General features: G+C 37.6%; 1 protein-coding gene across 1 annotated transcript in view; it reads right to left on the bottom strand.

Annotated features, from left to right (window-relative positions):
* The window catches only part of LOC128982471 (uncharacterized), a 60,938-nt gene that overhangs the window by 8,486 nt on the left and 38,276 nt on the right, over nt 1–14,176 (bottom strand). Inside the window, exons 2-5 of the mRNA XM_054401436.1 lie at nt 12,637–12,784; nt 4,612–4,710; nt 3,093–3,288; nt 2,133–2,277 (exon numbers count right to left, since the gene is read on the bottom strand). Coding sequence (XP_054257411.1) covers nt 2,133–2,277; nt 3,093–3,288; nt 4,612–4,710; nt 12,637–12,784 — 588 coding nt within the window. The remainder of the gene's footprint in view (nt 1–2,132; nt 2,278–3,092; nt 3,289–4,611; nt 4,711–12,636; nt 12,785–14,176) is intronic.

Below are 14,176 nucleotides of genomic sequence, written 5' to 3'. Positions count from 1 at the left end.
ATCAGATACAGGGATTTTTCAAAATTCAATGTTGACCAAGCGGTAAGAGAACTTTCTGAAATAGATTGGAAAAAGATGTTGTGTTATGCCTCACTGACTATATTAGTTTTAAAAACCTCAATATCTATTTAAATTAACTTTTGCTGAAGGACTGGTTTTTATTTATTTGTTTTGTCTTAGTATTTAAATTTAAAGTCATATGTTGAATTGTTTCAAAATGTAAATAAAGTTTAGTTTGTTGTTTTGTTTTGCATTGAACACAAGCTCAGTTTTATTCTGCTAAATTTTACTAGCATTTTGTCATTTCTGAATTTAATTCACTAACAAAATCGTCCGTGATATCACTATCAACCGTGAATTGCGTATCAGTGACGACTGCAATTGGCGACCGTGACAGGATTGACATCAGAAATGACAAAACTAGAAGATGACTCGACCATAATGCAGGGGAATGATCTGGAGGGATGTGGAAAAACGGCTTCAGGAGGCGGAGGCGACTTGGAGAGGCGCCTTCGTTTGGACCTTAAGGAAGAAGGTGAAGACCATAATGCATACAAGTTGCTACCACTGGTAGGAGGAACTACGCAGATGGTACAACAACCACGAGCAGCGGATACGGTGAGTGTGGTTCTGGAGAAGATTTTAGCACAAGTACAGACTCAGTCAGAAAAAATGGATTCTTATTTGGCAGATATTGACAATACAATTTCGTCCTCAATAAGAAAAATTACTCAAAAACATTCAAAATTATATGCAAGAGTTGGACCATTAGAGTCAGATGCTGTCATTGAAACTTTTAAAGATCCAAAGCTGGAAGATGGAGTGAATACTAGCACTGATGAATCAAGTGATTTGGACATCAGAGTCGATGTCATTGAAACGAAGCTTAGCAGCGGGCAGGATGACGCGGAGAAGGACAAGATGGTCTTGGACTACTTGGAGGATCAGCGAATGGATTCCACGGAGCAAACTGTGTTGGACATTGGACCAATCTCTGGCTCTATGCCCTTCAACAAGAAGACGACGTGTGATGTGGACGAGAGGGATGCTGACGAGAAGACAACATGTGGTGTGGACGAGAGGGATGCTGAAGAGAAGACGACGTGTGATGTGGACGAGAAGAATGCTGACGAGAAGACGACTTGTGATGTGGACGAGAGGGATGCTGACGAGAAGACAACGTGTGTTGTGGACGAGAGGGATGCTGACGAGAAGATGACGAGTGATGTGGACGGGGCGCCACGTCGGTTGGAGACTTCCGAGAATAAGACAACCACCACATGCGAAGAACTTCTTCCTGCAATCAATGTTGCGTCCTGGGATTGCTTCAAGAAGGTTAAGGACAGGCAATGTGGGGAGGATCAGGATGCAGTTACCCGATTGGGTAGTGTATCGTATCCTCTCGTAAAAAAACGGGGCGTTCCTCAAGGTAGCTGTTTGGGGCCTGTACTTTACACAGCTGACTTTCCCAGCTGTGTAAAACATTGTACTGCACACTTGTATGCAGATGATTCCCAGTTGCACCGTTTTGGATGAGCCTGGTTACATGAGTGAGGCCATCGACAAGATCAACACTGATCTGGAGAACATCTCCAAAATGGTCTATCATTAATGGGCTTAGGCTAAATCCAGACAAAAGTGCACTGTACTTCATACTAGTAGAGAACCCTTACTAGTCATACTAGTCATAGTACCTAGTACAGACACTAAGAGATAATGGCTTGAGCATCAATCTTGATGGCAGGAGTTTGGCGGTCTGTGACAAAGCCAAAACTCTTGGCGTCATTATTGACAGAAATTTGAATTTTAAAGATTACATCACGCATGTCTCCCAAAGAGCAATAGGAAGACTGAGAGGTCTGTACAGGTTAAGACCATGTATTTTATAATGTCGTCCTCATATGATTTGTTTTGATTTAGTTGTGGGTTTCTCAATATGCATGATTAGCCTATATTAATAAATTTTTAATAATAAATAATTTGAGCATAATACTCTATTATTTTTTAAGTCTGGCGAGAATAAATTCTAAGGTGGTGGTCCAGACCAAAAAGTTTGGAAACCGCTGGTATAGAGGATATTAACTAAAAGATGACTTATTTTTACAATTAACACCCTTTAAGTTAAGGCTCACCACAACTACAGAAAACAATATTTTGGACTTGAGCTCTGATGCTTCGTGCAGTTGAGGTAGGATGTCTAGTGAATCCAGAGCGTCTACTCTAGCTTGGGAGTAGAGGTTGGCGTAACACCTCACCAGGCGTGGTCCACTCAGCTCCCTGAAACAGGCTGATTTGTATAACAGTTCCGGTATGTATTACAACTAAAAGTACAATAATTGTACAAATGATGATACCTAGCAGAGTGTTTGCTACCACTGAATTTCAGTTTCTTTTATTAATTCACTTTCTTCAAGCTATGGTTTCAGACGATTTGTCGTCAAGTTGCCACCCTAACAACCTACCAAACTTTTCCTGCCTGCAGAGACACTACCGTATATTGCTTATTGGCCTCCTACCTGTCAGTTAAGGGTTTGAAGTTTGGGTTAGTTCTTTAATATAATTAATCATTAGGACTTCAATAGTGTGTTATTCTCAGTGGTGCCCTAGACTGATCAGTGCGAAAAAATAATAGTAACAAAATCTGAGGGCTTGTTTACATTTAAGTTTTGACCCATACAAAATTATTTTGGCTAAACATTAGATCTGTAGTTATATCTCATTGACAAGTGGTCATCAACGCACGGTTGAAAGCAATGTCGATTTAAATTTCATGGACACACTTTGATTTTTTATTCTGTATAAACATTTAAAAATTTTATGAAAGAGCAGTTATTTGTGATTTCCGTGAGATGGGTCACACGATTCCTAGAAGATATGAGATATAATTAATAAGTTACTTGCAAACATAAAGATTTTTATATCATATTTAGTATAATAATTAGCCTATGATTTCCAAATTTGCAAACAAAGCCTATCTACGAATATTTTTGCTGAGTTTTTTTATTTTTTTTATTGGTAGGTGGAATGCGTTACGCACTTCCCGATACGTTGAGCGCACAATGGTTACCCCTGCCACAGCATATTATACTCACTGCTGAGGTGTTTTAGAAGACACAATCTCTAGTCTCGCTTTGGTCCTTTCTAGTTCAGCTCTGGTTGTCTCCAGCTCCACCTGTAGTGAGGCTATCTCTCGCTCATCATGAGGAGGCAAAACCTGCAAGGCTGCTCGTGACTTACAACTGTGACAACACGTCACACCTCCACCAGGCTTCCACTCCCACTCTCCACCTGTCAGTTACAAAATGTTGGTTACATGACTTTTTTGCACTAATTTTACTTTCCCGCACCCCAGTATTTCAATTAAACAACATAAAATAGTGTGCTTGTATTAGGCACTGCTTGAAATAAAGTTGGCACCAAATGGCAACACTGCTAAATCGTTCGGTGCAGTTTTTATCTATTAGGTATTCCATTTGACCACTGATACATGACTTAACTTATGAACCTGTTGTAGCCTGTTAACATGTACATTACAAACCAACAATTCTATTAAGATTTTAATTCATTTATGTTTTTAAAATTTAATTCAGAATCTCATTTGCTAATTTGTGACACAATTTAATTTAGGTTTGAATTTGTTAATTTGTAAATCTGCACAGTTCCAGTTAACCATACATACAATTACCCATTATTTATACTAACTTTAGGAAAAATATAGTGTGGAAAGTTTCTTTTCCACTTTGCGTACTAGTTACACAATTAACTAATCTGTATAATTCTCATATTGAGCTGTTGTAGTTTAATCTGATCATATGTATTTCACTCTGCAAAAATTGTATGTTCAAGTAAGAACACAAGCAAAAAAGTTTAACAATGATTAAACTTTTTGATGCTTGAAGCAGCTCTACTTTTTGCAGAGCAAAATAAATAAGGTTTAATCAATTACAATGAATTTATCAGACATCGCAACAGGCATCTTCTCTTTAATCAGTGTTATCATTTCATAAGGTATCATCAATATGACACATACTTTCTCCCAAGCAGTGGAAGTAGGCCTAACTATGATATTTTTATCATTGTCACAGAAGTTATGAATGACTTTTGAACCGTATTTTTTACAGCAATGGCGCCATTTTGCTTAGATTTAAAAGGATTACAAAATACTAAATCTTAATCAAATCTGTTCAAGCCGTGTATGTAAAAATTTGATTTCCCCCCATATTTTTACTGTACTGTATTTTAGAATAATCACCATAAAAATCAAAATGAAAAAAATGAAATAAACACCTGTTGATAACATGGATAAGTTTCACATGGTAGGTACAACATTTCATAAAAATCAGACCATATAGGTGTGGTGTTTGGTCTGTATGCTCTGTACACATGCACACACATAGAGACACTCACACACAGATATCACTTCGAAAACCACTGTTTGGGTTCATGGGGGATCCAAAATAGATACATATCTACCCCAAAACTCCAACTCGATAATTTTGAAGCAAACAATACTTTCTTCATACACTATTTACTATATGTATATAGGGATAAAGTGAAAACCTCAACCCCACCTCTACATGTACATCATGCGACTACCCTTATAGTGCTTACCTCCGCGATCAGTGTTTGGAGGGCTATCAGAACTCTTGCTGGACCCTGTAGTACTCAGTACCAGACACGTTCGACCACTGCGGTTGCTACTTGACCTCACTGCAACAACATCAAATAACTTATTACTTCCCAGTGGCTATGCAAGAAGGGGCTTACAAAACATTTTTTGAGTATAACCATAGTGTCACCTGTACATCTCAATGTCATCTTCAAAAATATGCCAACTCCATACTTATGGAATAGATCAAAAGAAAATACAGATCAATTAAAAAGCTAAACAGTGTTGATAGTATCACGATTTTGTGTCAATAAAACATAGATACAGAGTGGGAAAAAACCTGGGAAACATAAATATTTCAAATACCCCCGCGGCAGCAAACCTGCAGGCTAAGCGAATTTCCATTTACCTGGCTGGATTTCCACTAAAATATTCCCTAAATAAAAGTAAAATGCTCCTCAAAAGTCTAAAAACCATTTTAAGCTAACACGTTTATGTGAAAGAAACTATATTGACAATACCGACTAGGCACTTTGCATGGTTTGTGTCAAACATTTCTTCTACAAACTAACAAGCGAATGTAATTGCATGTAGCTCCACCTGCAGGCTGCAAGCAATCACGACCAAGCCAATAATTAAGATACCCTTAGTCACTCAAGGCTGATGTTGTGGCTGGGCGTGGGAAAGATCTAGTGTAGTCCGCCTCTCTGGGACTACTAGTAGGATGAAAACGGAAACACACAGGGATGGTGTTTTGTTTGAGAACCATCTACAGACGTATGACTTGTTTTATCAATCAAGTTACTTTCGTCAATCAGCTCCTGTATTGTAACACTGTTACGACCGTTCCAGCATCTATGTGCCATCAGCAGAAGTTCAGAAGGCAAAAAAAACATAAACTGTCACACTCGACATACACACATAAACGGGGTTTTTAGCAAATTTCCTTATAGGGAAGTAGCTATACTATAGGTGGCACACAGTATAAGACCTATGCCCGGGACTGATATACTTTTTCATTTTGATGTCCCTAGAGGCCAAAAACACTATTTGTTCATTATATATGTATACTAGCAGAGTATCCGTTCTTCGTACGGAGTTGGCGTATTGGTATTATATGCATATTGCAGTTATACTCGTGCTCTGCGTTTGCAATGGGGGAGGACACGGTTTGAGAAAATTGGGTTCTTTAAATTTTTAGTATGCTATAGCAACGTAGCCGTTAATTTATGGTGTTGATACACATATACCTTAGCCATAATGTTTTACCACTGCACCTTAACTATAAAAAAATGTAAATTACAAAACATCACAATATCACAAATAATTTATTAAAATAAACACATAAGCACTTAAACAATCCTAATTTGACAGGTTCTCATTGTGTGTCACAGCTTTTTTTTGCTACTTCGTGTAAAGATCTTAATTAGGCCTAATTCTTTATAAAAAGGCCATAATACACAGGATTCCAATTTTCACGTATGCTGCCATTTCTTCCATTTAAAAAATGGAATCCATATTTTTGATGTATTTTACGGTATTTTTTTATAATGTAGATGCAATTTGAAGACTTGTTTACTTTTCGCATTTTCTCTCTAAACTTACTCGTTTAGGAGCTACATGTTGCAGAATGAACACAGCAAGTCATTTTTTCTAAGTTGTAACACTCTGTACCTCCTAAACGAGAGGCTTTAGAGAAAAAATGCCACGAATAAAAACGTGTTTAAATTGCATTTACTAAAAAGAATCAAATAAAATACGGTCTTCCATATCAAAAATTGAGGTTATATACCATATTGGAAAAATGGCAGCTAATATATTTTTTTTTACTTTTCCAATCTGGTATTCTACAAGGTCAATAAACGCACAAAAGAAGCCAGAGATGAATAGTTATGTATTTATAATACGTTGAAAAATAACTATTCTGTATTCCTGTGTGTATATTGAAAAGCGATTGAGTAAAGATTTTACTAATTGTTAATTAAGATCAATTTACAAACGACATCACAGTTTGGAATAGAATATCATGGGAACCCCATAGTGGTCTCGTGTTGCCTCATATAATGAGTCTGCTTATTGCATGTTGCGTTTCTGTTCACGTTAATTAACTAATTTACGTGGGAAGATTTCTCCTTTATTTTATTCTGATATAAAGTGTTCCTGTTATGTGCACTACTTTTAAATAACTTATTTATGTTGTTTGTTATTTGCTTTTATTGTTGGGGTTTTACTTTAGTTAGTGGAAGATGGCATAAACACCAAGAATCTATTATGAAGTCTAAAAGCTACAGTTTATAAAAGCTGCCAGTTTAATCCAAATATAATAGTAGTATCCTGATAATTAGACCAATCCGTTAATACCAAGGCAAAAATGTGGTTCGGATTCCACTATAAACTGTAGGTCCCTTGGTTGACATTAGCTGAATGAGCTATTAACAGCTGTGTCCAAGCAATATGTCGGCCTTAGTCACTAACAAGACTACAAGATCGCGCCACTCATCCTACAATCATCTCCCTTTATTGGTGAAATATGTACTGTTAACAGTGCACATGTCCAAGCAACGTCCTTAATGGGACATATTTTCACGTTTTAGTAATTTTATTAAGATATTGTACCATTAATTTGATGTCAACCAACCACCTCGAAGCTGGTTTTGTTCAACCACCTCCAACTCCAAAACATTCTGGGTTCACCTCCACCATTATTGGTGTACAATTCTAAACAAATCAAAACATCCATAAAACTATGAGGAAAATCAAAAAAACTATTCCCATCCACTATTCTCACGCAATATGAACGCAGGCTGCATAAATAAAGGCTGCATACTTTTACGTTACGTTATGCTAGAAAACAGTGAAAGGTGTCTTCCGAGTTCCGAGCTAGAAAGGAGGCTGTTTGATGGATCATTTGATCTATAATCTCAGGTAGTGATAGCATGATTTCGCTCACTTTCCTCCAAAACCAACGGAAACTGGAGAATTATTGGCTCCGAATGAACGACCAAGATCAGTCAAATTATCGCTATTGCCAAATTTCGTAAATCCTTTTCTCATTGCAAAAACGTTTGACTAATGACACCCGTGAAGTGAACTTTTCGTTGCTTATGTAAATTTTGTTAGCCAGTTCAAAAATAAATTGTAACTTAGAACTTGGTTTAGGTTTCATTGAAACTCTGAAACATCCACAGTGTCTGCTCTGCTAAAATACAGTTTTCTGTCACATTCGCCTAAAAAATTGGCGCCACTGACAGAACGACTTATTGTAGACCACTTAATAAGCTGTTGTATCACTACAACTCTAATCATATGAGCAGTAATGATTCGACTCCATCAGCTTTAATAGTAGTACACTAACACCAATGGTAATGGTACTCGTATGGTGGTGTACATAGACTATTTTCAAGTTTTTTGTTAAACAAAAGAATAAAGAATGATAGCCTACCCCGCTTTACTTTGTGGTAATACAAGGCCTTCTGTACAACTCTGAGACGTGATGCTAAGATCGAGTTCTTTATCAGTTTGAGACTCAGTTATCAGTGACCAGTCTGGCCAGGGCCGGATGTTAGACGGCAAGACGCAGGATCAGGACACCCTGTGTCAGACATCAGCCATCTTCATCATCACGATACTTCTCTTTATAGCTCCACGTTCCTGTCCGATACGTTTATATCGTTAATCTATCATACTTAAGAAAGCGTAGAAGATATTCTCTACTGTACTCAATGTAGTTATGGGCTTATTGAGCTGTTGGCAAGTCCATACCTAATGGGTTTAAATCTATAATATTAAAACGAAACAGTGTTTTTTTATTTCACGATTCTGAATCAACCACTCGACGGATTTTCACGATTTTTGTGTTGAAAGAAAGATCATTTTGAAAACTAGGGAATGTCGAAGCCATAATTTTAGTTTAGGGTCCCAGTTTTTCAGAAATTAAGTTTTAATTTTTAAAAAGTCTAGCAGCCGACGCTAAGATTCTAAACTAGCTTTTGGCATAAAATAATTTGCTTGACATAACAGCTGTAAACATTCAGCTTTTGTGTGACAAATTCAGCATTTGGATAAAAATGTAAAGACATACTTAGGGTTGACTTATACTATGTGTAGTGTAATGCTAATCATTGATACGTTCAACTCTTCTGTAAGAGGGTGACAGATTATTTAAATATACATAGTAAAATACTAGGATGTTTAAAGGATTTTTTAAATAAATCTTTATCTTCGGTTTTTTTTTTAGTGCAATATAATTTTCTTTTAACTAACAGCTGGTTAAATATAAAAATGCTCTATAAAACTATGAGGTTATTTTATTTACTCTGATTTTCTCATTGATTATAGGAAATAAGTAAGATTAGTAGACCACCGAGATAAGTAACACCATCGATGTATACAAGTCGAGGCTCTGTACATGAGTCTTAAAAAGAGATATACATATTAATTTACTGCTCAACTTTTTTAGGAAAAGGTAGGAAAATCCATTTTTTACAAGTTTTAATTCATCTTGGTTTGTTTACAATCAATGTTTTTGAATGCTTATACTTTGTTTGGATTAGGCCCGGAAATATTGATGTCATAAAGAAAGGGGATCAAGAATCTTCAGGAATACGATTTTAAATTACCACCACAACCTCAGACGGGTTTTATCTAAAGATATATAGATGAATGACATAGATTGAGCACAACGTCAATTCCTAGGTCAATAGATTGACCTAGGATTCTGCAATTAGACTAACCATCCTTTTATGAAATCTAAAAAGTTGTTTGGCGTGTGTTTAGTTGTGGTTAAGTTTGGAGGCTTTGAATATTTTATAGTTTAAATAAATGAATATGGGGAATTACGGTGTACATTGATTCAATGAGGGTGGTTTAATTATTAAGGATATTAGAACTGATAACGGAATGGATAATAAACATAGACAATTGATTACGTCACTAGCTTTACTAGCGTGTTTACGTTTCAAATTCCTTCAACCTGTGACCAGTTGTTTTGTTCAAATGAATATTATTTTATTTTTGACTCAGCTGTTTACAAAAACAAACTATATGTTGTTGTTTTTACTTTTCTTTGTTTACACTTATTTATTTAGCAATTGATGCAGTGAAATTGATAGGTGTGGACGATTCGTTTAATGATGTCAGGACACCAACGTTATAATTGTGTGTACTGTGAATTTTATTGAATGTTTACGTTTTATTTTAGGGAGTTTCTATTCAGACCTACTGGAAGATGTTTATACACAGTATGAGTAATTGTATTGTGGTGATATTGATTATGGAAGAGGCAGGTATGCGATGGAATTGGAAGGTGATATCGTTGACTAGGCCTATAAACTTCTCAATTGATAGTTACTCTTTCTACTGTAGGCTGCAATAAAATTTGTCTTTATACGTGTAAGCTAGCTGTTCTGAATTATACACAGTTTTAACTCACTACTCCCGTACGTAGGACGGGCTAACACCTCGTATGATTTAATATAAAACACTCTTTTTTCATATTTTGTAAGGGAAAATGTCCTTGCCTTAGTCTTGTTATTTCTTAAAGGTGACCTGTTTTTGGAGTATTCAATAATATATCAATAATTCGTGGAACCGCAACTGGGTACGGAATGTATTTCTCTCGAAATAGGCTACTTAGCCTTCAGATGGAAAGGCGTAAATAAAAATTAAGCCAGCTTCCCCGTCAATAGCTATTTTCTATTATTTTTTCTATTTTGCTACTTGATATCCTAAGTAAGTCAACCACTTCTTAGAAGCTTTGAAGTGACACAAATCCTTTGTCTATGGCAGTAGTGTGAAACAAGTTTTGAGCCAGAGAACCAATTAAAATATTGTTGATATACAAATATTATTACTTTTAATGAAAACTATTGATTTAGTAAATAGCACCAATGGTAGTTAGTATGCTATCAAGATTACAGAACGAATGTCATCAGTCTATCCAAGTGTTTAGACACTTCCTCAGTCCTCAGTCCTTACCACGGGTTTGGTTTTGTTGACCTCTAAACGCCCCGCTGCATTTGCCGCAATGTCGTCAAGTAGTGTTTTTGTAGACAGCTCAGAAATAATCGGTCCTTTGGCCATTGTTGATGGACCGGAAAACTGATTGTTAACGGTGTTAGATATAAAATATATCAAAATAACTGTTAGTTCAGTGTGTTGATATAAAACTCGTCATTAACCTATATAAAACGCTCTGTTGACAATTGTGAGGTTTTTCGTTTTTCGCAAGTAATTGTATCTAGGTACTCTGGCTGTTTATAATAATACCAATACTCATAGTAATAGCTTATATAATTAGTTGTTCAATATCATTGTGAGGATTTCTGTATTGGGCCTACTAAGCGCAAAGGTATAATAATTTTAAACTTGTAGCAAATGAACAAATTGTGTACCTTTTGAACATTGGTTTTTCATTAAAATTGGTCTTTTTCATACATTTCCGTCGTGATAAGCAACTCTTAAATATGTCGTACTAAGATAAATTGTAATAAAGTTAGTAATATAAGATAAATACCCACGGTCTTAAAACATCGGATTTCATCTAGGTTCAGACATTGACTATATAACACTACTAGATTGAAGACTATGCGGGAGGACGCGTGAACAGGAAATGTCTACAATGTACTGTGTTGTGCACGGTGGATGCACGTAGTACTGACCCCTCTACTTAGATCGCAGCACCGTCACCACGAAGTTCATGGAACCGTCGCCTGGCGCGCTGCAGTTGCTGCCAACTGGACTGGACTGAGCTTAGCGGCGGACTAGACTAGACTAAACTGTTGGACTAGACGACTAGACTCGGCGATGCGGAGTGAACGATTATATCACACTTCTAAATTAAAACTGAGGCTTACCATAGGCCTATCAAATATTTAACCCCGTTTTACAGCAGCAATGTCTCATATTACTGACACATCAACTGGTGCCTGTTTCCCTTTAGCAGACAGATGTTGTAAATCATAGTGTAGCCAAGGGGTTGTCGGGTATTGTGTGAAGGCAATGCCCTTATACCCGAACTGAACGAACGCTCTGCCACCCCCCATGTTCTGTCATTTCACTTTCTCTTTTCTCTGAGCACATTTTGCAGTTTTTATTTGCTTTGGGCGTTTTGTGTGGTCGTTATTTCAAGCTCGTTCACTAGTTTCAAAGTGTTAGGTGGATGTATTCTACTATACTTAATAGATTAAAATTTAATTGTGATATGTGGATAAATCAATTTATTTATTTATAAAATATCACACTTTCTTAATTCCAATTAAATATTTTATTATAAATTCTTACAACAAAACATTTACAACATGACGGGTTTGATTACGCAAATTTGTATTTAAGTTATTCTCATCGGCGTTTTAAATTTGATTAGATATTGATAGGAAATTGACACATATCTACAGGACATCTTTTTTATCAATCAAATTCACTAACCACTAAAATATCACGATAAATATTAGGATACGAGTCCCTGTCTAATATCTCAGATTCTTAGCGAAGCAGTTAAATTAATGATCAGTCGCGCTTCACTTTAACAACACGAATTCGAGGCGAGCGGGGAGCGGATGTGCAGTTCCGGCAAGTCACGTGGGCGCGGGTAGCATGGCTCAGCTGTCGGCTGTCTGTACATTGCGTCGTAACAGCAGACTGCACTATGTTTTCATTGCCCGCCACATCGTGGCAGCACCTACTGGTCGGTGACGTCAGCGCTATGGTCGCCCCTTCCCGCCAGAGTGTGCTGATTGCTTGTTCACAACCAAATGCATGGGGCTTTCAATCTATAGTGTTATATAGTCAATGGTTCAGACAGCCTCAGCGGTCTAAAGTCAATACGTTTTTCCAGCAAGGTCTTACGAAGCAAAATGAAGATACAGATGTACAAAATTCACACTCATTATGTAAATAAGTAATAATATATCCTAACCGATATAGCCTAAAATATTAAAAATCAATGTCGAGTTTCACTTAATAAACACTGTATAGACAAGCTATTCGTATGTATAAACGTGTGACAAAATAATGTTTATAAAGCCCACCTGATCTTGTAAGAAAATTGTGACGAGCGCGCTTAGTGACGTAGGGAGAATTTCCAGACATCATGATGGCACTGTCACTGTCACTGTGGTAGCCAGAGATGTCACTGGAGTCTTCGTCCTCAGCCACCTCCTTCATCAACTCCAACACCTGTAACGTAGGTGACATTAGAACATGTAACGTACATGCAATGCAACAGATATCGTGATGTCACAATCACTGTCACTGTGGTAGCCAGAGATGTCACTGATGGAGTCTTCGTCCTCAGCCACCTCCTTCATCAACTCCAACACCTGTAACGTAGGTGACATTAGAACATGTAACGTACATGCAATGCAACAGATATCGTGATGTCACAATCACTGTCACTGTGGTAGCCAGAGATGTCACTGGAGTCTTCGTCCTCAGCCACCTCCTTCATCAACTCCAACACCTGTAACGTAGGTGACATTAGAACATGTAACGTACATGCAATGCAACAGATATCGTGATGTCACAATCACTGTCACTGTGGTAGCCAGAGATGTCACTGATGGAGTCTTCGTCCTCAGCCACCTCCTTCATCAACTCCAACACCTGTAACGTAGGTGACATTAGAACATGTAACGTACATGCAATGCAACAGATATCGTGATGTCACAATCACTGTCACTGTGGTAGCCAGAGATGTCACTGGAGTCTTCGTCCTCAGCCACCTCCTTCATCAACTCCAACACCTGTAACGTAGGTGACAATAGAACATGTAACGTACATACAATGCAACAGATATCGTGATGTCACAATCACTGTCACTGTGGTAGCCAGAGATGTCACTGGAGTCTTCGTCCTCAGCCACCTCCTTCATCAACTCCAACACCTGTAACGTAGGTGACATTAGAACATGTAACGTACATGCAATGCAACAGATATCGTGATGTCACAATCACTGTCACTGTGATAGCCAGAGATGTCACTGGAGTCTTCGTCCTCAGCCACCTCCTTCATCAACTCCAACACCTGTAACGTAGGTGACATTAGAACATGTAACGTACATGCAATGCAACAGATATCGTGATGTCACAATCACTGTCACTGTGATAGCCAGAGATGTCACTGGAGTCTTCGTCCTCAGCCACCTCCTTCATCAACTCCAACACCTGTAACGTAGGTGACATTAGAACATGTAACGTACATGCAATGCAACAGATATCGTGATGTCACAATCACTGTCACTGTGGTAGCCAGAGATGTCACTGGAGTCTTCGTCCTCAGCCACCTCCTTCATCAACTCCAACACCTGTAACGTAGGTGACATTAGAACATGTAACGTACATGCAATGCAACAGATATCGTGATGTCACAATCACTGTCACTGTGATAGCCAGAGATGTCACTGGAGTCTTCGTCCTCAGCCACCTCCTTCATCAACTCCAACACCTGTAACGTAGGTGACATTAGAACATGTAACGTACATGCAATGCAACAGATATCGTGATGTCACAATCACTGTCACTGTGGTAGCCAGAGATGTCACTGGAGTCTTCGTCCTCAGCCACCTCCTTC

This window comes from Macrosteles quadrilineatus, unplaced genomic scaffold (genome assembly GCF_028750875.1).
Source record: "Macrosteles quadrilineatus isolate MER2022 unplaced genomic scaffold, UCM_ALF_1.0 Scaffold_1__1_contigs__length_201487025, whole genome shotgun sequence".
Classification (NCBI taxonomy): Eukaryota; Metazoa; Arthropoda; class Insecta; order Hemiptera; family Cicadellidae; genus Macrosteles; species Macrosteles quadrilineatus.
The sequence above is the reverse complement of the archived record's forward strand: the minus strand, read 5'-3'. Positions and strand labels throughout refer to the sequence as shown.